General features: G+C 32.1%; 1 protein-coding gene across 5 annotated transcripts in view; it reads right to left on the bottom strand.

Annotated features, from left to right (window-relative positions):
- The window catches only part of LOC130448361 (chloride channel protein 2-like), a 110595-nt gene that overhangs the window by 66762 nt on the left and 18026 nt on the right, over positions 1–25807 (bottom strand). For all 5 annotated transcript variants that reach the window (XM_056785712.1, XM_056785714.1, XM_056785713.1 and 2 more), the window contains exon 2: positions 21974–22146. In XM_056785712.1, coding sequence (XP_056641690.1) covers positions 21974–22060 — 87 coding nt within the window. In that variant the 5' untranslated portion in view covers positions 22061–22146. The remainder of the gene's footprint in view (positions 1–21973; positions 22147–25807) is intronic.

Raw genomic sequence — 25807 nt, 5'->3', positions numbered from 1 at the left:
GTTTTCTTTTTTACGAACACTTCTTTCTGTTGAATCGGGTTGAAATTCTTGCTTGTTTTGAATTTTTTTATTGATTTCGCAAAATTTTTCATTCCATTTTTGTTTAAATTGCATACGCACGAGCCCCCATGTTCGATATTGACTGATATGAAACTGTGCTTTTATGATAAACCTAATTGATATTGATTATAATAATTGATTTTAATTTAACAGCAATCTGCTCCTAGTCTAAATGAAAAGTGGTTATTGTGTCACGTCACCGACTTTCGTAGGACGGAATTGATGGTCCTTTGATTTAGGTAAAACATAATTTTCATTAATTTCTGGTGAAAAATTTACTATATTTTCTTATCCAAAAATAAATTTTTCTAGTCCAATAACGACAACTTTGATGATTGAGATAACTATGAGGAGATTAACTATGAAACTGTTTCCAATTTGTGTACAAATCTTTACTCCTCTATCCTGAGCTACTGAGTTATTATATATAGATTCAACAACTAGCATTGAGAATTTCGCCGATTTCCAACTTACGTTGCTTTTACTTCTTCCTCACTTCTCTAATATCACAAAATTGCTTTTCTATTTCGTCGTTTGTCCCCGAGAAGTAAAAAAATAAATTCTTATGTTTAATTTCGATAACAAATGATTCGTAGAATTGCTATTTTATACATTTCTACTGATTTTGTAGTATGCAGTTTACCAAATTCAATTGACTATAATACTAACAACTAACGTCATGCACTCTGACCACAATTTACAAAGATATTGTGAACAAAAATAAATGAATCCATAAAATTTTTATTTTATTTTATATCAGTGAAGGGGAACGATGGAATAGTTATTGCTTTTTTCACTAAACTAATTTGAATGGAAAATAAGTATTGATTGTGTGTTGGTTATAAATCATAAAACACTCAATATTCTTATTAGAAATTCCTGAAGAGTAAAAAGTTGTTTTTGATATAATATCATTATGAGTAATGTCCACTCTTTAATGATGCTCACTTTAGAATTGACAACAGTTTCCATATGTGGACGACATTGAGAATTGGATACTCATATCAATCATTTGAATTTGGAACATGGTAAGATGAAATACATAATTCGAATGCTTTGTTGATAGAGTTAACGAAACTAAATACTGGGCATTAATTGAAAGTAAGTAATTGATTCGTGCAAATATTGTTTGACAGTAGTGGTGTCATGAGTACTGCGACCCAAAGGATATAGTATGTCCTCTTTTCTTGCTGTGGTAAATACGATCATCAGTGTTTTAAGCTGATTTTATCAATCCCACACCTCTTAGATCGTTCAGAATGTGCGATGAGTCTAGCTGCCAGAGAACTTCGTCCTATATTATCTACTCTCCGAGGTGTAATGCTCTGGAGTTCTGTAACTTCGAGAAAGAAGTTTCATCCTCTACGTAACAGAATCTGTACATTGCACTCTCTGCTAAACCTTTCGTCTGCAGGTGCCCATTTAGGCGGCAATTCCGAGACAAGACTCCTGTTAGTTTTCGTAGATTGTTCTTGTCTAGGTTGATGGATTCAACAGATCTTCTCTGGTTATAGTTTCCCAGAAGTATCTTTGCCTCTCTTAACCTATGTAGATATCAAGTGTTATAGCACTTATAGTATTGTACAGAAGATCTCGAAAAAAGTTAACATGAGAAATTACTCTATTGTTTCCATGTTATGTATAGGATTTAATTGAACATTTCAGCAAAATATTTAGTTCTTATAGAAAAAAAAATCATTTCGCAATCAAGATTGAACATGTCATGTCATAATACATGTCCGATTTCTCCAAAAAATCAGTGATTAGTAATTTGGCTCTAGATGTAGCCTTTAATAATTCCAAATTTACAAAACTACAGAAATAAATCGGGCACTGGCAGTACTACGTCATTTCATTCACATCTGCCTTGTAAAAAGATTGTCTAGGTCGATAGCACGTTTGTTTTGTTTTTGGTGCCTATTTATTTAAAGAAAATTTAGTGGTGACGTAAATATGATCAACACACTTCACAAGTGATCATAGTTATCCAATTTTTAGTGAAATCTAGTGAAAATCTTCGGAAAAACTTTCAAAAAAGGGCGAAGCAGTTCAAAGAGGAGCGTGAATTAGTAGAAGATGATCAACGTGAAGAAGCTACTGTTACTAGTCGTACCAACGCGAATGTTGCACGCTGATTACATTTGACAAACTGAATGCCTAAAGTTTAGAGTTTTTTATCTGAACAGTTGATTATTTATCAACAAAGGAACCCTCATCGAGATGTTACACAAAAGTTCGTGCGTTTTCTATGTTAGCAATTAAAAGTACACGCAGACGGGTTTGCATCTTAGACTACGACGAGAACGCACCAGTTCATTCCTTCATGATTGTGTAATAGTTTGTGGCTAGAAAGTCTTGTAACCATGCCCACCCTATGGTACCGAAATTGCTCTCAACACTTTTTTTCTCAAGATAGTGGCGTCATCACGGCGGCGTAGAGGTAGTCAAATAAATAAGCGTGGTTATTAAGGGGTTAACTTCAGACAGTTACCAAGGATGCTTTGAAACGTAGTATAGATATTTATACATGTCACTGTCAAGTTAAGCCGAAACGTTGAAAACATATCTCTATAAAATAGGTTATAAGTTAAAATATTATTTAATGTAGTTTATAACCTTAGAAATAGCTTCTAATTAAGATACTTTCAAGTTCAATAAAACCATTCATTCATTATTATGAACAGAACTTAATGATTAAAACGTTCATACCTTCTGAATAAGAGTTGTATTCGTTCCCCTCAAAATAGGCGTTTATGTATGCGCTAATGTCATTGTGTGATACAAATCTCGCTTCTGCGAGTGGAACTTTAAGGTTGTGAAACAAGAAAAGTCTCTGGGTGCCAGATCTGGTGAATATGGCGGCAATTTTAATAAAATGTGAATTTTAGTCATAGCGAATTTGAAGATAATTGATGAACACGATTCCATCAATATTCCATAAAAAGGGCGCTACCATTTTTCTTCCTTTGCCTTCTTTTGATATGTCGATAGCGTCTCTCTTTAAACCGGTGGTGAACTTTTTCTATGTTATTGCATTTTTTAGGCGTCCTGAACGTTCCTCATCTGTCAAACTGATACTGTTATATGTTTGAATTCAGCTGCTTAAAATTTTAATAATGTAAATAATGATTTTTTTCCATTTACAGAAAAATATTATCAACGACTCACTTATACGATTGTATTTTAAGAAACTAAGTGCCCGTAATAGCCGAAATTTTAATGAAAATCTTGCTATGCACATTTATTGACACAATGACAAGACTCTATTTTCATAAATTCGGTATTATGGATTGTTCATTATCCGCTTTCTTGTATTCTTTTATGTCACTTACTTACCAAGTGGCAGACATTTTAACGGACAATAAATGAGAGTTTGAAAAATTAGGAACAATTTTTTCTACACTTCAAATAACGGTAGAATGAGTTATTAATTCAATATGGTCTGTACTTGTTTTGCAGTTTTTTAATAAAAACGTAACTTCTGTTTCTGTTGTTTCGGAATTTTTAGCAAAATACCTTACTTCTATAGAATGGGACAGGTCCCTTATTTATTTTAAAATAGAAATTATGTTTCATTCAATAAAGCTGGTGCTACACGATACATCCAATGCTTTGAACTTTGGACGCTGCTATGATTGGACAAATCGTATGGTCGTAGTGAGCAAGTCATTCGAAGAATGTTTTAATCCCAATGTTTATATTGGAACGTTGGCCATGGAAAGTCGTTTTTTTGATCCGCGACAAAAGAGTACCCAACATTGGAACGAAATTGGGACCAACACTTGTTATATAAAAATTATCCCCTACTCCCTATCGACTTCTGGCTAGATTAGGGCGATAAAGAAAAGTGTCCTGAACACAAAAAAATTATTGCAGCCGTCGGTCATCACTTGTTAAAAAATAGGGAGGTTAAAGTATAAAAATCTAACAATTTCGTATTTACGTGTGTTAACAAATTATCAACTTTATATGAAAATATATAAACAAAAAATACAGCTAAATAGTGAAAAATATATGAAATTGATTCAGTGAAATTATGAACAACTATAATTGTTAATTGATGTAATTGTCTAGCACCCCCACAACTCCAAGTCGATAGGGGGTGGAGGATGACTTTTAGATAAATACCGAATTTGTATCTGTCACATGTTCATGATTTTTTGCCACGTTTGCATTTCATTATGGACGCATCGTGTAGTAGCGGCTTAACCTATAACGCTAAGTAGATATTGTAGTAAATTATGTAAACAACTTAAACGAAATGATATCATTGATTGTTGATTATCAAATGTGAACCATTTTACTATGGTAATACTAAACTGATTTGGTTTTTCTTATCAATTTCTATTGATATAAATATTTAGCTACGAGTTAACATATTATACACTGATAAAATATTTATGTATGTAAAATCAATAATTATTTGCCATATTTGTATACAAAAATTTGTTTTGAACAATAATGGGGCTGGAATAAAGCGTACGATATTTGAGGATAAGATTACGTTACCCAATTGTTTCGTAACGAATTATCGTTTGTTTTTTTCCATTGCATGAGATTGAGATGCAGGTAACAATCAATAAAAATTCATTATTTTTTGTTACAAAACGTGTGGTGTGTGCGCGTGTGTGTGCGTGTGTGTGTGTGTGTGCGTGTGTGCGCGTGTGTGTGCGTGTGTGTGCGTGCGTGTGCGTGCGTGTGCGTGCGTGCGTGTGTGCGCGTGTGTGTGCGTGTGTGCGCGTGTGTGTGCGTGTGTGTGCGTGTAAGAAAATGGCTTCGAAGCAAGTCCATCAGCCACAGAATTTTTCAATGGTTTTACCTAAATATTAATTTTAATATTCTTGATAAAATTTACTGATAAATTATGTCGGTTATTCATGCTTAAAAGGTGTATGAGTTTTAAAGGTAGGCAGTAGTTTTGTTTTAAAAGTGACTGTCATGAATTGTTTGTTTTATGAATTTGATTGATGCGTCCGAAGAAAATTTGATTGAGAGCATCATAAGAATTATCATCGCAGGTACAAGATGATTGTATGATACCCAGCTTGGCAAGATGAGTTGAGTATCTCCCATGACCAGTCTTCATTCTAAGTATACCTGCTGAGTAAAATGTCGAAGTTGTGTATTCAAAAATATCAAAGATAATAGAACAAGCAATAGTAAGATGGCTGAAAAATATATGAAGAGATGGACCAGAAGTTGGGAAAAATAACTTAATAGTTTTTATTATAAATATTACCATCTATAATAACATATCTGCATCAATCATAAATAAACGACTACTGATAACTATTGCTCAAATATTTAATTTCAATATTGATATAATAATACTAGAAAAAAAATGTAATACCTCGATTTTGCACAGCTGCACAATGTCAACTGATATCGAACTGAAACCTCATTATTACAAAACATTTTGTTTTTTTATTCCACTTATCATCTTAGTTATTTAAAGACGTTATTTTGAAATAATCTTGGATGATGAGTACTTGAATACCAAAAAATACAATTTTTTGCCACTAATTTTACACGCGATTAATTAAGGGTCGTCCGACATTCCGAGAAATTGAAATTAATTCAATTTTTTTTTGACATCGTAATGTTTTTATATCGTATTGTCGTAGGTTATCGATAATACCCATCACGGATGGAACAAAGAAGACAAAAAAATTACATATGCATTGAAATAGTACATACATAAAAACAGTTTCATTAGTCACAGTTCGGGCTTTTGGGGTTATGATCTTTCCGTACGTTCTAATCCAATCGGCCGTATGTAAAGGACAAGAAACAACCATCGGAAAACGGTTACTTAAAAGATCTGCGATTGAGATTGAGGGAGGATATTTGTATGTAGTCGGGCATTTGCACAATAAGTGAGATGAGTTTGCCCATATCTGTTGACCAACGCATAGTTAAGCTGTGAAAAGGTTAAAGCAACCGAAATATACCGCAGAAAGCTCACCCAGTTAGGGGAAGCTAATGTGTTGAGGAAAAGCCTATTTCTTGTTGCGTCGTTCTCGCACCAGTGTGACTGGGAAAAACTTCACACTGCTTCAAATATGTCCAATTCATCAGAGAGCAGGCTTCAGAAAAATTTTAGCACCTTGGGTTCCAATATGTTTTGGAAGTGAAACACTTAACACAACAAATCCTTGAAATTCATAGTGCGATTATCTAGGAGGAAAGTGTTGGTTACGGTTTTTTGGGATTGGAGAGGTATCCTACTGATAGGTTTCTTACACGGATTTCAGATCATCAAAGCAACCTAGTATTAAGGTCTCTTGAATTAAATTAAGCTTCAGTATAGACGCAGAAGGCCAAATTGTCTTATCTGCGAGGTATTTATTCCCAAAAACTAATAGAAATGAACTGTAAAACACTTGATCAACCTGAGAGTTTAGACTTATAGCCGTGTGATTTTCACGACATTGAAAAATAATTTTATTCATGGAAAAATCATCATTTCATCTTATAACCATATTACAGTAGTAGTATTGATTATTCATGATCATTTCCACCAATTTGGGTTGTTAAACAAATATATATATATATATATATATATATATATATATATATATATATATATATATATATATATATATATATAGTATAGAATGCATATCCACAAATGTTATAAGTTTCATAGTATTAAATCGATACAAACACTTATCTGACTTTTGAAATTCTTGTCATAATCTACAGTTATTAAACTTTGCACAGTCATCGAACTCTAATAAACGTTGAACAACATCTAGGAAGATCCATTTAATGGAAGCTAATTTGTGATAACATGAACAGATAATAATATACAATTACATAGTACCCTGGAGACTCATAAATCTTGATCAATTTGTGATATTAAACAGTCATATTAAGAAAGAAAAAGGAAATATAGGTTGTTTACGAGGGTTGGGTTACAATGTAAAACATAACCTCAACCACATTTAGCCATAAAATTACTGATACTTGCATTAATTTACCCGACAATGCGCTATGTTTTAGAATTAATAAGTTTTCACATTGTAATACAATATTATTGTAGTAATTGGGTTAAGTGGTCTGAACCACTTGATAAAAAATTATAATTTATACATTATCTTATATTTACTAAATCCCATGTAACAGTGCGAGTGAATAATAAAATATTTGAGAAGACGAGAAGTCTACTACTGAATAAAAATTCACCTAGATGCTGTATCTAGTTTATGGTAAACTATTTTAATTCTGTTTATTTTCAAAAATATGTATTATTCATTATTAAGCGTATATGTTTCGAAATGAAATATCTACTTACGCTAATCAATACTTATTCTTCTAAACATTTTCAAGCGTCTTTCTTAGTTTTATCATTCATGAAGTTAGAAGATCTTCAGTAAGTAATTCATTAACTTTGTTAAATGATATTGGAGCATTGAGAGATGGACGAATATAGACCCATCTTTTTTTATAACTATAATATTTTCTCATACTATGTGCCATTAATCAAAGTAAAAACTTCATATTATCCTGTAGAGATACATCATTATGACAAAAGCCAAAGCGTAAACTAAATTTTCATTTCTGTCAATCGTCTTCTATATGGTTCACTTGTAATATCTTCGTCTATCAGCTAATTCTATCCCTCAACTCTTTTCTTTTTGAAATCTTTTGGAGTGCCCTCTAGCCACTTCTTTTTTAGTCTGTCGTTATTCCCATTCTATTTTCATGTCTCAGCTTCACCTACTTATTTATTAGTTATTTTCCACCATAAACCATCTTCTAGTTTTTTGCCTTTATTTTTAGTCTTTTGTTTGAGTATCTGTTGTATTTGGACCCATTTATCAATTGGTATATTTTTTTGGGAAGTCAATTCACTCAGAGCCTTTACTATGGAAAGCCTTCCATCTATTTCATTTATTTCGTGATTCTTATCATTAATTATTACCCTATTTCATCAAAGTTTATAACTTTTTAAAGTCTATATCTCTGGCTGTTTATCTGAAAAGTTGCCTCTCTCTTCTCGTCTATTGTATTTGTTCCACGCCCATATATTTTGTTTATTATAAAGTCCCAAATTCCCAAAATCATCGCATATGCAATTATCTGATGTCTACATTTCACGCTTAAGTGTAAAGTTCAGGTTTCCTATGAGCTCTTTTATTAAAATGAAGTCTTATGTATGTTTAAAGTAGATATACGGTAAGTATAGTCACATTTTTGTTCAAAGGCATTATTTTATACGATTTTGAAGAGTTATATATAGTCTTGATAGAAAGCATGCGCAGATGAAGTTCAGTTGATTGTTCCATGCAAGACCTCGCACTTGCAACATCATCGTTTTGGTGCCATTTTTATTTCGTGCAAGATCCAATTCTAGGGAGAAATCTAGTTACTTTCATCATTTTCAAATCGGTCACAAATTATTGAATCTAATTTTAGGTAAAGTATTTGTTTAATTCACTTATTGAATTTTTGTTAGTGGCAGACATGATGCACTGGCAAGAGATTAGCACAATGTCAAGCGACGTGCAATATTCATCCATGCAATATTTTGACCTTGCATGCAACTTCTTACCCCATGTCAAGCGGCCTTAAGGAAATTTTAAGAATAGTGGAGATAGATTTAGAAAATATTTCACAGTTTCAGTCTCTTACTGGTTTTTTAGCTTAATCATTCAAAGAAATAGTTGAGGGAAAGATACATCAGAAAAACCTAATTTGACAGGAAACTTAGAAGAGTAGTAAAGAGTAGAGATAATAAACAATAAGAAAGACTAGAGAGACAAATACTTGAAAAAATGTAAGAGAACTTGTTACTGATGTGGGGAATCGAATCTAACTAGATATATAGTTTTCTACTTTGGATTTAGCGGTTGAAGTATAATATAATATGACGGGTAATTGAGGGCACTGGTCATAAGTTAATGTAGTGAAAACTATTAATAAAAGGTGGGTAGCTCCATATATTGGGCAACCACTTATACAACCACTAAACATTCTTTTACCATGTTCTGAAATGAGCCTTAATTGTGAAACTTTACAATAATAAAAATTCATGATTTTATGCAAGGTTTTTTGAATTAAAATGATTCTATATCTACCGTGGTTCCAAGGATGTACACAATACCAAAATAATAGTGAATTCTCCTAATATGCTAAATTTTTTGGTGATTCATTGAATTCAACTGTTACGCAAACAATTCGTAAATATTCACCTTGGTCGTGATCTTGGCGATTGCTTTATTACTAAGAATTACTAACAGAAATTACTAACTCGATCATATTATCAATTATACAGCTCGTTTATTCTGAATTGATGTTTATTTAACTAAGCGATGAAAAAATGTATATGGGAAGCATATCATCATGATATCGAAGTAATTGTTAAGTGTTTTTATGGGAAATTTGTAGTATTTTTCTAATTTTTCCTATTCGCAGAATACTTTTGTTAATAAGTTGAAATCAGTTATGGTTATACTTTTTTCCGTATACTGCTTCCAGCAATTCATATAGTACAGAAATTGATGCAAGGTTGTTGTATAATGGATAAATACAATTTATCAATAGCAAAAAATTAACTTCTTAGAACTCGATCGTTTTATTCACTTGCTTTAAGTATACAGAGTGGGACACAGAAATCATTACATTTGTAGCACATCATTAAAATTTAGATAACCCAATGATTACGTTTAGATGAAGTGTAATTTTTTTCACTAATCACTAAAAACTCATTAGTGTCATGTAACTTAATTACGATATACACAAAAACCAAATTATAACGACTGAATAAATTAAAAGTTCAACTTCACTATGAGTATTACAAAGAGAAGGTACATGGTGGCTATGCATAAAAAAAGCTGTGATTATTTTTCAATATATTCTCCTTTCATTACCACTTTTCAGAACGTTCGACTAAAGCTTATATTTCACTATAAAAATATGATGCATCTTAAGAGTCAAAACGTTCCTACTCATACTTGCTGTTGAATTTTACTTCTTAACTCGGCCTTTTGCTTTGTTAACAAACAATAGTCGAAAGGGGCCAGATCACGGCTATATGTTGGATCTTCAATCTGCAATATTGTCATAAAGCAAGCACATACCTCAATTGATTTTGCCACGACTTTTTCCGTTAATTCTTTGACGCTACCACCTTCTTATGACAAAGTAATATGACGCATTCACGGTTATATTTGATTCCTTTGAGTCAATCAAATGAATACCGTCGCAGTCCAAAAATATTGTACTTTTTTGGTGCTTTACTTTTTTCGGCATAGACTCTGCTTTCCAATGCCTTCATCACTCGTTAGAATTGATCGTGTTACACTTTCTTGGACTTGACTTGACGCTGCTTTTGCACTGTGCTAAGAATTACTCCCACCCTGCACTAACTTTTGTTATGTTTAAATGCTCACGTAGTATCTTTGAAACACTTGTTTTGAAAGTGTGTCTGAGTCGCAGTTCTTTTTTTCGTTTTTAGGCGTCGGTCAATTTTTCCACTTATTTGGATTTTGGAGGTATTACCGTCACAGGACCTTTACGCAGCGGATCCTCTTGTAATGATTTTAATTCCCAGCAAAACAGTTTTAATTGTTGAAAATGAAGAAAAAAATCCATCTACTCTGTTTTTGATTTGTGCTGGTGCTAATCCTTCTTTAGTCGATAATTATATAACATCGCGAAACTCAATTTGATACATTCTTCAAAACAACTGGCTATAGACTTTAAATAAATGTGTTCACATTCCAAAAGACCACCGCTCAACGTGGTGCAATGCGTTTCATCGCGCCGCTCGAGCTTCGATCTTGTTCGTTTTTTTTTTTGAGCGGTATCGCCTTAGGAGTTAGGTTAGGCTCATGTTTATATTTTTATTTAGTATGGAATCGAAGTGCCACCAATCTATACGTTCTAGTTTTAATAAAATGACGTCGCAAAATGAGATTATTGATCGTGAGTTATTAATATCGGAAATTCAAACCAGGCCAGCCCTTTGGAATGATAGACACCGTTCCTACAAAGACAGGAAAATGGTAGAAAAATTATGGGATGAAGTATCACAAATTGTTGCAGGTAAATAAAAATATATTTATATCACCTAAACGTTTTGTTGTATTGCAACCCATTATAATCTTAAAAACTGAAAAAATCGTATTGGATCACTGCGAAGTGATGGAATTCGTCATAAGCAAGTCTATTTCTATCGTTCATGATCGCTTGTATTTCTTTGCTTGTCTTTAAAATTAGCCTTCGCAGTACTTTCTATAAATAATAACAATCGTTTGGATACCAAATTCATTACGTCCTTTTGGTTCGAAAGATAGAAAATAACTAAAACGACGCTTAACCAATTTGAACAGGACAACGCGCGCGATGACTTCGCAAAAGCGGCCTCGCTCGACGCTCACCGCTTGAGCCCTCTATTTACTAGGTGAGGCCAACAAATGAACCGCACTACTTATGTTCAGTATTTTGTTCATAATTTTGGTAGAAGTAGTAAACAAATGTGGAAAACGTAAAAATATGACGAATCAAAGCAAAGATTCTAACAGAACAGTAAACAAATTATTTGAATTATCCTGATAATATGAATAATCAATTTATACTAGTGTCTAGAAATTCCATAGATGCTGATGGAGAGCTATTGCATTTCATAATGATAATCTGAAGTTTCACTAGTAGAAATTGTCACATTTTAGATTTATGAAAACACACGGTTTAAAGAATATTCACATTAAATTAAAACCAAGACTGTTCCTAGCATTTATAAACCTTTTAGTGAGGTACCTAGGAATATTTAGCCAAAGAAAATACACAAAATGGATTTTAAACCAGTTTATTACAACGAACATTTATTTCTAGTATTAATCAAGTGTAGTTTGAATGTTCATTTCAATGAGAGGAGTGGAACTATTTTTGGCCATCAAGTATTTTCTTAAAGTTTGGAGAGTATGTTGTAGCCGCCATTCTGATGCAGTTGTCCAGATGTTCATCGGTTTCTATATTTCTTTTTTATGAATTTAATATTTGACAAAGATGCTTCCCACAAGTATGTAGAACTTAATATAGCTTTCAATCTCAATGCAACTTGAACCACAATTGGATACTTTTCTTTGGGGACTAGGCCAGATATTTTCAGTGGTAGAGAGGGATCTTAGATATAGGTGATTCTGAAAATCAACAACTTCTATTTCAACGGCAATATGCTTTTAAAATTTTGGAATCTTTGATCAAATTATTCAGACTAGAAAAGTGCTTGTATTCAAACTGTGTTATATTCTTTTTCCACAGCTCGAGCTTTTTTGAAAATGATGTTACATCTGAAATCATTCCACCGATGTTCTTATCTTTGCCCGGAAGCTGCAAGTTTAAGCCATTCAACTTTCAGTTATATCAGTAAGAAGGGAAAAATCTTTAGCCGTGTGGATGAGATGCTCTCTCCGATCTTTCAAGAATTTCACCAGCGCAAGTAGTAACTCTTTGAAATGTTGTAATGTTGCCTCCACTGAGCCAACGAACTTCTGTATGAAGCAACAGATCACCATACTGGCATTTTAACTCTTCAATTAGTTCTCTGAACAGTCGTCTTTGAAGTGCATGTGCTCTTATTTTATTTACTATTTTGACAACTGTTTTCATGACATTGTTCATAGTTAGGAACATTCCACACAGTGACTGCTAGTGTATGATGCAATGGTGAAACAAAAATTTTGGTATGTTACTGTCTTTACGACACGAGGCATTTAATCCTTTCTCCACGCCTACCATTGCAGGAGCTCCATCCGTAGTTAGTGCCACCAACTTCATTACAGGAATGGTTTCAGATTCAATGAGCTTTTTAAATGCTAAAAATATTTCATTTTCAGTAGTATGCCGAGTAAGCGGCACAACTTTTACCAGCTCTTCTTTTATTTCAAATACCATCTGAGCTTACTGAGCTGTATCAACTATATCAGTTGATTCGTCAAGTTGTAAGGAAAAATAACGATCAAAATCCGTTCTAATCAACTCACGTAAGGTTTCCTATGTTGACCTTGGAAACCCGGAATGACGCCTCGGGAACTGCCTTGTTCTTTTCTAGTGTTTTAAAAAAAGTTGACTGTTGTGCATTTAGTTGAGATTTTAACTGCATCGCCTTCTCTCTTCTCAGAGCTGAATTCAGCGGATAATCTTTTTCAATTCCATTGTGTACTGTCTTGAAATGACGCTCAGCATTTCTTTTCTTTCCAACAGAGACACTCACATTACAAAGTAAATACACACATTTATCTTTAACTTGCGTAAAAAAGTAATCAGTTTCCCACTCTGTATGATAGAGATAGGTTTTTGGCTTTTTGCTTAAACTAGCCATAGTAAAAACAAACAAGGAAAGAGTTTAAACGTGTACACGTGAATTAAACACATACGGCACAGACGTAACCTCACTCTGGCTACATGCGTGACAATAACAGTCTGCATAACAAAAAAGTGTAGCTCCGGCAATGACTAATCGGCTGCTGCGCTCCCAGACACTCAGTGTTGCCAACCCGCTGTGCGTCACCGCGAGCTAACCAAAATTACCCCATAAACCACCGGCGGCTCTCGATAGACTGTTATAGGCAATAATTTGATAATGGAATAACTATAATGGTCTATGGTCTATGTTGATAAAGGGATGCAATATTTTGAGTTTCTATAACGGACATCAAATAAGTGAAGTATCTACAGATTATCACTTTATTGCTTCAAATCCACCTCGTAGGCGTTCATTAATTATTATTTACCAAGTATTAGTTTCATATGTATAATTCCTTTTTTACAATATAGTGTATTATGCAAATCTTTACTAGATATTAAAAAAATATATCACAAACCTATTAATCTGAAAAGTAAAATCTAAAGCAATGTATTTGGTACAGGAGCAACCTTACGGCCAACATGAGCTTGTTTTATTTAGGGCAATAGTCATAGGTAAATATAGTAGTTGGAAACTTGATCTTTTGGATCGGCCCAAATCGTGGAAACAGCAAACGACACAGGACGGGAACCTTTTTTCCAATCACTCAAATTATCAACACAACAGTTGTACAATAAATAAGGAAAGCCTAAGATTTGTCTTGATAAGCTACAAGAAAACCATTAAAACATTGACGATAACTCTCTATCACAACTTTAGTGAACTTTCATCTATGTTTTTTGAAAATTAATTCTCCATAAATATAACAAGAAGAATCAGAATCGTTATCACACGTTCTTGGCATATTTAAACAATCGCTCCAATTACACAACAATTTAAAGTGGAACTAAAACAATTACAATTGTTTATTCGCGACCGTTTATTTGCGTTTATCACCGTAGTAGTGGTTATACGAATAAACACATTAAGAAATCTAAGCTGTTTATTAATGATTGTAGGTTGCAAAAAAATTCACCATCAACGTTCGGTAGCGCAACAGTTGACCAGTAATAACTATTTCATTGGTTTGCTTACTCTTACCCCTAAAATATTTGATTGAATTGATCTATCAGTCACACTCAGTATCATCTTCGATATTAAATTGAAATAACTGTATGCTGCTGGTTGGTTTTCTTGATTCACACTTTGTATTCGCACTACTTTGTTCGCAGGTACATTTAACACAATTTCTTTTGAAAATATTATAAGTAAGCAAAAATGGAATATTTATTTGAGTATTATATACGATAAATAATGTTTAACGATCCATAACTGTAACAAGTTTTTGCATTAGTTCGGATAATATTTCTTTACCACAAGATTCCTACCTTCTATTAACTGAAACTAGATGATAAATAAAAAGGTTGAAACGACTGTAAAAAATTATTTAATATTCGATATTAAATTTCACTGCTACGTAGAAGGGTGTTAGTGAATCAAATATACGATGTGTATTAACCAAATAGATGTTTATACCTCCATATTAACAGATGGCATTAACACATATACTTCATTTTTTCTTAATGGACGTATTTCTAATACGGAATTAATAATTATATTAAAATTAATAGTTAAAAACTATAGGAATTGAAGATGCGAGGTTTGCATGGATTTGCCGGAAAAATGTTTAAAAAAATTAATTATTAAGAAAATCGATAAATGTTTCTCTCTCATTGTATGAAATAGTTTTCTAAAGTGTACTGAAAATTTCATTCTCTTTCAGAAAAAATTTACACAAATCAATTTTTTTGGCCGGGAGAGTCAGGCAAGCCCTTTTTTAAAGTGTGTGATGAGGGAGGAAATTCCTCGCTCATTACGTAAAATGAACTCCGAACCCATTTGATAAAAACAATGATAGTTAATGAATATAATCTAGAATAAATGTTTCTCTGTAGAAATCCAAAATGATTATAATTTCATATATTCCGTTAATTGCGTTTTTAATAAAATTACTTTTTTACATTTTTTTATACACGTAATGAAGTTGTTGTGTGTTTTATGTATAATGGAGAATATTCGTTTTCTAAAAAAAAACTTTTAAGAAATGTTTTATTTTTCAGGCAATTCAAAAACTTGAAATATGCGAATTTAGTTTTTAACTTTTAGTGATAGTGGGTGCTACAAAAAATCATCGATAATAATATAAGTTATAGGCGCAAACCCTATGTAAAAATTATAATTATTATGGAATAATAGTATTTCCACAAAGGAACATTTCTTTTAGATTATATTCATTGACTATAATTCTATTTATCGAAAATGAGTTCGAAGTCAATGAATTTTAAGCTAGTTTGCTGGATATTTCCGGCCATTTCCGAGTCCGCAAACCTAACCTAATCTAAGCTAACCAAAATAAATCTTAAAGTAGACATTAAAACAAAAAGAAAAATCATGTTACGTAATGAGAGAGAAATTTCCTCCTTTCTCACTAAAAAAAGGCTTGCCTGACTCTTCCAGCTGAAATAATTGGTTTGCGTAATTTTTTTCTGAAAGAGAATAAAATTTTTTAACGAATACAGTTTAGGCAAACCATTTCATACCAAGAGAGAGAAACATTTATAGATTTTTTTAATAATTAATTGTTTCAAACATTTTTCTGACTTTGCAAATCCCTGCAAACTTCGCGTATTCGATTCCTATAGTTTTGAGCTATAAATTTTCATAAAAAAATTATATGCACGGTAAGAATAGATAAAATATACAGCATTTTTCGAAACTTGTAATGAAAAAAATAATATATGATTAAGTTTAGTATTTTTTATTATACTAGTAATTACAAATTCCTTATTAGAAATACCTTCGTTAAGAAAAAAAAGTAGGTATGTGAATGCCTTCTGTTAATATTGAGGTTTAAGCATCAATTTGATTAATACATATCGTATATTTGATTCACTAACACCCTTTCACCTAGCAGTGAGGTTTAATATCAAATATTAATTAATTTTCTACATGTCGTTTCAGCCTTTTTATTTATTATCTGGTTTATGTTAATAGAAGGTTGGAATCTATGGCTTTGCAAATCCACCAAAACTTATCGTTTTTAATTCCTATAGTTTTGAACTATCAATTTTCATAAAAAATTACATACATGGTATGACGGGACTTTTTAGATTGAAAGCTCTCGGACTATCCTGGTAGTGTTCAAATGAAGCCGGCTGATTATCTCAAAGGAGCCGCCCATTATTTCCATTAAATCAAATTAAGTTTGTGGATAATAGTGGTTTGCATGTTATAATTATTCTGATTTGTTTTTCGGATCTCAGACTAATTTGCGATTTTTGTATATCATTTCAGTGTTTTGTTTTTATTAACTAATTAAATTTAATGAAGGTGATGGCTTTTTGGAGACCATTGTTGTGTAAACATGCCCAATATCAAAGGGTTATTTTAAATATGTTTGAGTGCCTATAGTGTTTACTTTTTAGATCCAAAAGTGATCTTCCTTCCAACGAAGTTATAAGTTATTCACAGTCCATTGTAATAGCACACTTTCCAACAGGATAGCATGGATTTCTTTCTCTTCAGATGAATTCGTACAAATTCTTACGAATTCGAACAAGAAAGATTTCGTACGAATTCTTATCTAATATTACTGCAGCTTAAGTGGAGAACATATAGACCAGGAAGAATTCTATTATGGAATGGATTGAACAATTAGTTTTATGTCATATTCTACTATTTAGTGCTTGTACAAATGAGGGATGTTATGGAACATTCACTAAAACGAAAGAAATTTCACAGAAAATAAAAGATATTTTTCGAGGGATTGTATATGCTTTTTATAAAGACAATTTAGTGTCAACATTGCAAAAAACATTGTAGGAAAAGTGTGACTTGAAATGTTCAGACATTTCGGTACGTTTTCATAGACTGTGGTTTTAATAATAATTAAGTCCTTTTAATTAGACACATAAAGGATTTTCTTGAACGAATATCAAGAAATAAAAGTGTGACCGTTTATCGGAGAAACGAATTGACATAAGAAAGTAAGCGTTCACAGCCCACTATGAGCTACTACAGTATTTTTTCACACTTTTTGCCCGATTCTGAAATTACATTCTTTATTAATGCAAGTGAATGACAAAAGAAAACGTGAATATTAGAGCGAACGTAGAAAAAACAACACCATTTTCCCAACTCCATGGTCAAATTCTGATGTGTATCACTTCCAATCACAACCGCACTTGAAGTAGACAAACGATTATATTTGCGTAGTTCTTTTTATAGAATCAAACCACGTTCTATGGAATTAAACAAACAAAACACGGAAACAGTTTTAATAAAATATGTTCATGTGTCTTGAAAATGCTAACAATTATGTACTGGTTTCTTAAATCACAACTTTGTATGATTTGAAGCAATTATTTTTTGTGTTAATCGTTTTAGGAATATTTATGTTCTTTATTAATTATTTTTAATTATTAATTATTGTTAATATATCTTCATTGAAAATGGTGTTGTTAATTTTGTTCAATATTCGAGACTTGATAGATTGTTTGGTAGAAGATGATCAGTGAACCATTTTCAAATAGTGCGTAATCAGCATAGAAATATTTTTAGCTGATAAAAACTGGATTTGGTACAAAATCATCTACATATTTCCGGCATAAAGAATAATTACTAGCTTCGAGTAAAGCATTATATTATTTGTAACATCTTTCAAGTTGCTTTAATATTCGGAATCGCAGGATCTCAGCGGAGGGAGGAGGGTTAGGCAGACGACTCAATAAAAATCAAAATGGATTCCGCAGTGAAAATTTTAACGACTTCAAACAACATTGTAAATGTTCACGTTCACGATCCACCAAAAATACACTATAGACGATATTATTTCTTTGAACTCGTTAAATGTTGAATTAGTACCAATAGTAATGTAACTTCTTCACTTCAAATTAATAATGCTCACTTGTTGTACTTTTAATATTACAAAAGAAAAATTGATAAAAGTTTCGTCGAATTTTTTTAAGTATAACGACGTAGAAAAAAATTTGTATGAAACTCGTAGGAATTGCCTTCCGCTTGCGGTCAAACCATTCTACTCTTCTTACAAAAAAAAAAATTACTTTCAACAAAATCTACATAGTAAAGAGGTTTATCAGTTGGAAGTGCGATATTAAATTATAATTTACTTAAATTCTTAACTGAAAAATACTTAATTCTCTTCGATATTGCTTTAGGTAAAAAAATGACCTAATAACGAAATTTGAAAATGTGGTTTTTATCCATTTTTTTCAATAATATCAGACCGTCATTACATATTGTCATTATTGCTTTTAACACTAAAAACTCGTGAAAAATACAACCTCATAAAACCGTTTTTTCTTTTTCCAATTGTGTGACTATTGGGAAATGAGAAAAAAAGTCTTTTAGAAATAAAAAAGTTACAAATATTGACTTGTGTGGTAGATATTGAAAATGTTCTCAGCTAGTATGTTATTAAGTTCCACTCTAATTTTTTTTCATACATCTTCAATATTGGCCGGCTTGTTTTTCAAACAATATCAAGACTTCGCCTTTCTTTTGACAAAATAATTTTTTTAATAAGTTAGAAGGAATAAAAGCCTATCTACGTATATATCACACTAATTCTGCGAAAATCTAATCGTTAGTTTTTCATCAATTTGATTTGTTTTTTTTCCTAATTCATCTGAGAAAATATTTTTATTTCCTATTATAAAGTAAAAATGTTTGGATTGTCGTATAAATGATCATATAAGTAAAATTTATTGGCAAGAGTATAAGGGAAATTTACCTATGAATTTCATTTGTTGCATATGTTGCATATAAAATGTAGGTTGAAGGAAATGTGCCAGATATGTTTGATGGCAAGATGCCATCTAACTGCATGAATAAATTCTAGACATTAATAAAATTGCCATTTCTGTATTATAGGGTAATTTAGAATGAATATATTATTAACACTCGAGGTTTGGACAGTGGGGATGAATTCTAACTATTCACAGTTCAAAATATTGTGAAAAGATCGATTGGTAGTCAATTTAAGCATATCAAAATTAACAGTTTTATTCGATTAAGTCGAAGAGAAACTATTTGTTCCATAAAGTATGAAAAGCACGACTCTGATTTTAACAGTTTAATCTAAAAAATTACTATAACTAATAAGACAAAATTTGTAAATGAGATTCTGAATAAGGCACTACTCTGAATTAAGCTTTCTATTTAGACCTCTTCGTAATTATATGGCATACTGGTTCCAAATTTACATTCACAAAATTTGAATATTTTTTTCCAGATAAATATAGATATTTATATTTGATTTCAAAGGTTATATTTGCTCAAGAGGCATTATACCGAATGCTGGTAGTATATTCTTCTTTCCACTATTTTACTATTAGGGTCATTTATAATTGCTAAGTTTAGCTTTTATCCAAATTTCGATTTTATCCCAATTAGAATTTCTACAAAGGATCATCTTCAACATTCTTCTTTCACCAAACGTTTGTTCATGAGCCAAATAGCCGATGACCGACGAACTGAAATAACGTTGGCAGCTATATTAACCTGTCCCTATGTCCAATTAAATTAATAACTACAGCAAAACTAATCGTACCTGTCACACGACAAAACCCCACTCATAAGCATATCAATTAATGTCTAACGGAGGAAACAAATCCTATCAGGACCACCTAATCACAAAACCAAATTAAAAACTAACGAATTCCGTTCTAAACTCTGTCTATTTCTCGCTTCTGTTCTTTTTATTAGTATTATTATATTTTTTTGGTGTATTTAGATTACCCATACCTTTTAATGTTAACCCGTCTGTTACTATCAATATCTAGAAGAAATTCATTTTTCGATTTTCCATCTTGTCTCGATTTTAAATTCGCTTTCATTCATCACCTTTTAGAAGCAACAATATCTAATAAATCACTCATATGAAATTTTGGTGATATTATTGTATAATCGCTGGTGTATTGCTATTTCATTCTTTTCTTATTCCATTCAATTGTTTGAAGAAATTTTGTGAATACTTTTCATTTTCAATTTATTTAGTAACAAAACAAATAGTATAGAACAGATTTCTATCTGATTATATATCAACATAGTCCAGTGTTTTATATATGCTAGAATAGAAAAACTTTTTTACCCAATTCTGTTACATCTAATCCCTAATCCCAACCTTCTTCAAATAAAATTTCTCATCTTATCTTTGGTATATAAAAGTCTAGCGATATTTCCACTATATAAAAGTTTGTTAATTCGTTGTTTAGTTTTTGGAGTATTGCTAGTACGAGTATTAGGGTGCCCCATTTTCGGTTCTCAAATCTAATCTCAAAATACTAATCTACATAATGAAAAAAAATTCTCACCAAGTTTGAGCTCTTAATATCAATTTTAAGTATAGTCCTTCCAATATGGCGTTCTTTAGACCATGGGCGAATGAAGACAATGAAATTGCACAGTGTAGTGAGAATAAAGACAGATATGATTTTAATAATAATTATTTAGATATACAAACACAGCAAGTTATTTTAAATATATGCAAATATTTAAAAAATCATTGCTGAATTAACTATAGTAAATAAATTTTCCATTTATCAGGTAGTCACGAAAGGGGTTACTGTGGATCATACAGAACCGAAAAACATGTAAAGAAAAACTGAAATCAGTTGACAAGGCTACTCAAGATTTTATACGTAGGACATGTGGCATGTGGTTTTGAACACAAAAAACTGAATGGCAGTAACCGAATCGTCAAGAATAGTTCGATGGCGACAAGATTATTAACGTCAGATAAAAGACTACCGAAGTTCTAATAGACACATAATTTATCTAGATGAAACAGGTTTTGACAGTCACGGTGTAGTGAATTTCAGTTGGGTTGACAATAGTAAAAATTGCTGTTTGAATGGCCATATTCTAAAGGTAAAAGCATTATAATAGTACACGCAGGAAGCAAAGACGGATTCGTGCCAAGTGCTTTATTAATATCTGACAGCAGAATTTGAAAACTGGTTTAATGAACAGCTTTTACCTAACATTTCAACACAGTCAGTAATCGTTATGGGCAACGCATCCTACCACTCGCGGCAGAGCTGAGTGAGGATGTAGAACTGTTAAGAAAGTTCTAGCAGCAGACCGCCAACAGTTTTGAAAAAACTGTGTTGAACATGTTGTCAATGAAAAAGATGAATATGTGGTATCACACTCTTCACATCCCCTCATAATTGAATCAAATAACTCTAGTTCAGACGATTCTCCCTACCATTATAATTTATAAAGATACTTTGGAATTGAAATGTTTTTTCTTTTGTTTTATTTGCAAAGAATTTATTTTTCTTTATGGTTTTTGCTTTACAATTTCGTTTTCCAGAAAAAAAAAAACGAATGGAGTACAAAAATGGCTCTCACGTAGCTGTAAAGATGCACTTCATACACTCATCCAATATAGGTTTAGTTATAATAACAACTATATAAGAGATCTACATAGATTATTGCTGCATAAATTCAACAGCATATTATTAAAGCACTTACCAACGTATTCTGGTATCCCAAGCCATGTTTATCGTGTTGTACAAGTTCTTCCCCAATGTCGCTGTGTCCACTATCACTTGTGTCCATTTTAAAATCAAATGATCGATATGAAGAAGCAACTATGTCTTGAGCTGGACCTTATATTATTCGCCAAAAAATTACATACTTTTTGCCTGTAGAAAAAAGAGAATATATTATTATATCGAATATTATTCATTGGAAACTACCAGTCGGTAATTGATACTTTGATCATTTTTTCACCTATCTTACTATAGAGGTAGAAATATTTTGTGGGTCAAATTTTGTTATTCCATTTTTATATAACTGCAATTACAGAAACTTGTTTTACCGTTTTAATAACTAAATAGGGATTAGAATTACTTCAACAATCAACATCTGAAGATACACAATAACAACAATTAGCAGAAGTGAATATAGTAGACGTATACTTAAATATAATTTTGTCAAACAACTCTTGTCATGTGCGTGTTGTTATTAAATTAATTGAACCACGTCTCCGTCACATAAGCGAAAGGGTGAGAAACAGTGGATCGTGGGCGTCTATAATATAATTCAAAAGGAGCCGAAAATTTGTTTTATTCGTGGGTACCAGTGAACAAAATCTGGTGCCTACAAGGGTTGCTATTCAAATTTCTGACCACAATAAAAAGTTAATTTATAACTGAATTATAAACAGCAACTGAACAATAAGTACTTGAGTACTTGTTTCGATCTATAATATGAGCATACAATATGCGTAGAAATAAACATAAATCTAAACATATAAATGTTGGATACAGATGCCGAATCTATAATAGACTTGCTCTCTGCGCATTTTTCCATTATGCCGATGCCAATCAAGTCATAAATAAACAACCTAACCTTAATTTATTCAGTTATTTGTTTCGACAAGAAATACTTGAATGATTTATAGTGGCATCGAACAAAAGTTTAAGAAAATGTGGATTCTCTTGTGGCAATTGTCAGTTGATGTACCAAAAACAAACCATCTTTTTATGATAAAATGCGTATTTAGCGATGTGTTTAAATTGGGTTTAATCACATGCGTAATCGCTCATTGGTTCTGCATCTGCCAAGTTTAGTATAGATAAATCGCCATATGGTTAATTATTTCGAACATAGGATGGATTCGGCATCTGTTTCCAATATATACAAATATACATAAAAATATAAGCACAAACATAATTAAGGTGTATATATATGGATTTGCAAAACGGAACCTGAAATTGCGATAGAGAATCTAAAATAATAATTCTTCGTACAACGCGCATCGTGCGCCTATTTTTCACAGACAATTATGCAGCAATAAGTTATGGTAAAGACAACTCATCGCATGCAAACCTAGCTTAATAATTTTTAATAATATAAGCCAATGTTACTATAAGCCTTAAATTCGTGGAAAATTCAGCTTCGTCAGTATAGCGTTTTTGTAGTGGATAGCTCTGGATCTGTCTTCAGATACATTGGGTGAAATGAGAAAAGCAACATCTTATTTGGGAAGCAGAACATTCCGTACACCGCATTCTTTGATGCCTTCTCAAAATCCATCATTATTGAGGTCGGATGAAAATACGGCCTTATGATTTTCAATGCAGAAAATAGCCGTCCATATGTTTCGATATACCGGCAGAATAAGAAGACAGTACATTGAAAATAATACCAATAATATTGGATTTGCAATTCATTTCTGTTGCGATAGATTGTCTTACGATAAATTGGCAGAGGAAACATTACTTAGAATGTTCAGAGACGGAATCATCAGAGAAAACCCGTTCCTAAATAATGATCAACTCTGGGACGTGCCTCAGGACGTCACATAGAAAAAGTTTAGCATTGAGAAAAACTTCACCTCAATAAAAACTGTAAAAGCAAATGGGATGAAAGCACCATATAAGAAATGAACAGAAATGCCATTAAATGGTATACGGATAAATCAAAAACAGTAAACGGAACTGGAATAGGGGTGTACGGACCCAGAACCAAACACAGAAGTCTGGGCAGCCCACCAAGCATTTTTCAAGCAGAAATTTATGCAATTGAAAAATGTGTTCAGTTCAATCTATAGAGGAACTATCGCAAACAGGAGATCATCATACTATCAAGCAACCATTAGACCTGTAGGCTCTAAGCTAGACAAGAAAAATAAAATTACCCTATTTTCCGAGACACACTTGAGCGAAGGAGAATGAAATAGCTGATGAGTTTGCTAAAGCGGAGGCAAACAAGCCCTTCATGGGACTTGAACCCTTCTGTGCTGTCAGCAACAGAGCAATGGAAAAAGCAGTGGAAAAGAAGTATGAAACACTAAGTAACTCCAGAGCAGTACATCTGGGAGCTTATGAAATAGAAGACGAAGCTCTCTGGCAATTGAAGCCATCCCACATTCTAGACTTTTTGAAAGAAGTGGGATTAATTGAACACTGGATCCTCCAGTATCGCAGTAAGAAAGGGAGACACAATAGATCCTTTGGGTCACCGTTTATACGAGACCTCAAATCTATCCATACATACATACATAGCAATGAATTGTCGACGATAAAATGTTGTACGATCAATTAATGTAACACGTACGATAGCATAAGATGAGTGTCTACTCGTGCCTAATATATCTCTTTTACTACAACAAATTTTATATGGCAGTCCTATTTAAGATTAGTGTCTAAGTATATTGCCAGGTATATGATATTTGCAGTACTTTCAATTTCATTATTGAAAAATAGTTTGATATAAACTAATTTATTATACAACAAGATTTGTATTAATTCAACGTTGTGTAATGTCATCATCATTAAAGAAAAACCATTTTTTTCTTCCTATTTTGTTATTAAACACAATACAACAAAATCATTCAAAATCATTTTTCTAGGAGTGATTCCAAATCTAATGACTATCAAGTTCTTCAGTTGTTAGCACTTAAATTCGACTATTACGTCCAGATATTGTAACTGACTTTTTCAATTTTAGTTTATTATTCATACAACTTCACCTTTATATAACATTGTCGGTGTATCTGATTGACATTGCGATTTCCCATTACATACTTGGATTAGATGTATTGTTCGATAACCAGATAACAAAATAAGCGTAATTATGGAATTAACTAATTAATTGACCATATCATAGGATAGTTGTTGAAAACACTCACATTTTTATATCAATTATGTTGATAGAGTCTTGGAAAATGAGCGTTATAAACCCGCGTAAAAAACATTTTTGAAGCAAATTTCTCGTTTTGTTTTTTGTAGAACTGCTCACCATACTTTATCTGACATTTCGTATTCTAGAAATTTTTTTAGTGTCAGTAATTATATTCTTAGTTTCTTATTTCTCGTTTCTCGTCTCAAAATTTTACAATAAGCTGACAAATGGATTAGTTTTAATTTTCATGTATGAAGAAAACTGTTTTCGATGTAGGGTAAATGTGCATAAAAAAATTTCCAGTATTGGTGAAAAAAACAATTGAAGAAACCGAAGAAAAGTTATGTAAATAATATCATGAAAGGAATGATTTATAGATGGTTTTCTGGCTCTCTGACACTGCCAAAGTGGTCACTAAAATCCATGTACTAAGCAATGGTTAGAAAATGTAAGGTAACTAGAAAAATTTCATCTGATCTAGTATGCAATCTATTATGTCCTAAAAGAACCATAGGGTGGAGACGCAATTGTGAACAATTGGTATTGAAATACCAATCAAAACCTAGCTTGCATTATAAATTCACATTAAATGTTTTCGCTCATATGACAGAGTAAATAAAACTGGGGGATACCATTATATAAAAAAATATACAACAGATTTCTTCCGAGCAGCAT

Source organism: Diorhabda sublineata, chromosome 8 (assembly GCF_026230105.1).
Source record: "Diorhabda sublineata isolate icDioSubl1.1 chromosome 8, icDioSubl1.1, whole genome shotgun sequence".
In the NCBI taxonomy this organism is placed as follows: Eukaryota; Metazoa; Arthropoda; class Insecta; order Coleoptera; family Chrysomelidae; genus Diorhabda; species Diorhabda sublineata.
The sequence above is the reverse complement of the archived record's forward strand: the minus strand, read 5'-3'. Positions and strand labels throughout refer to the sequence as shown.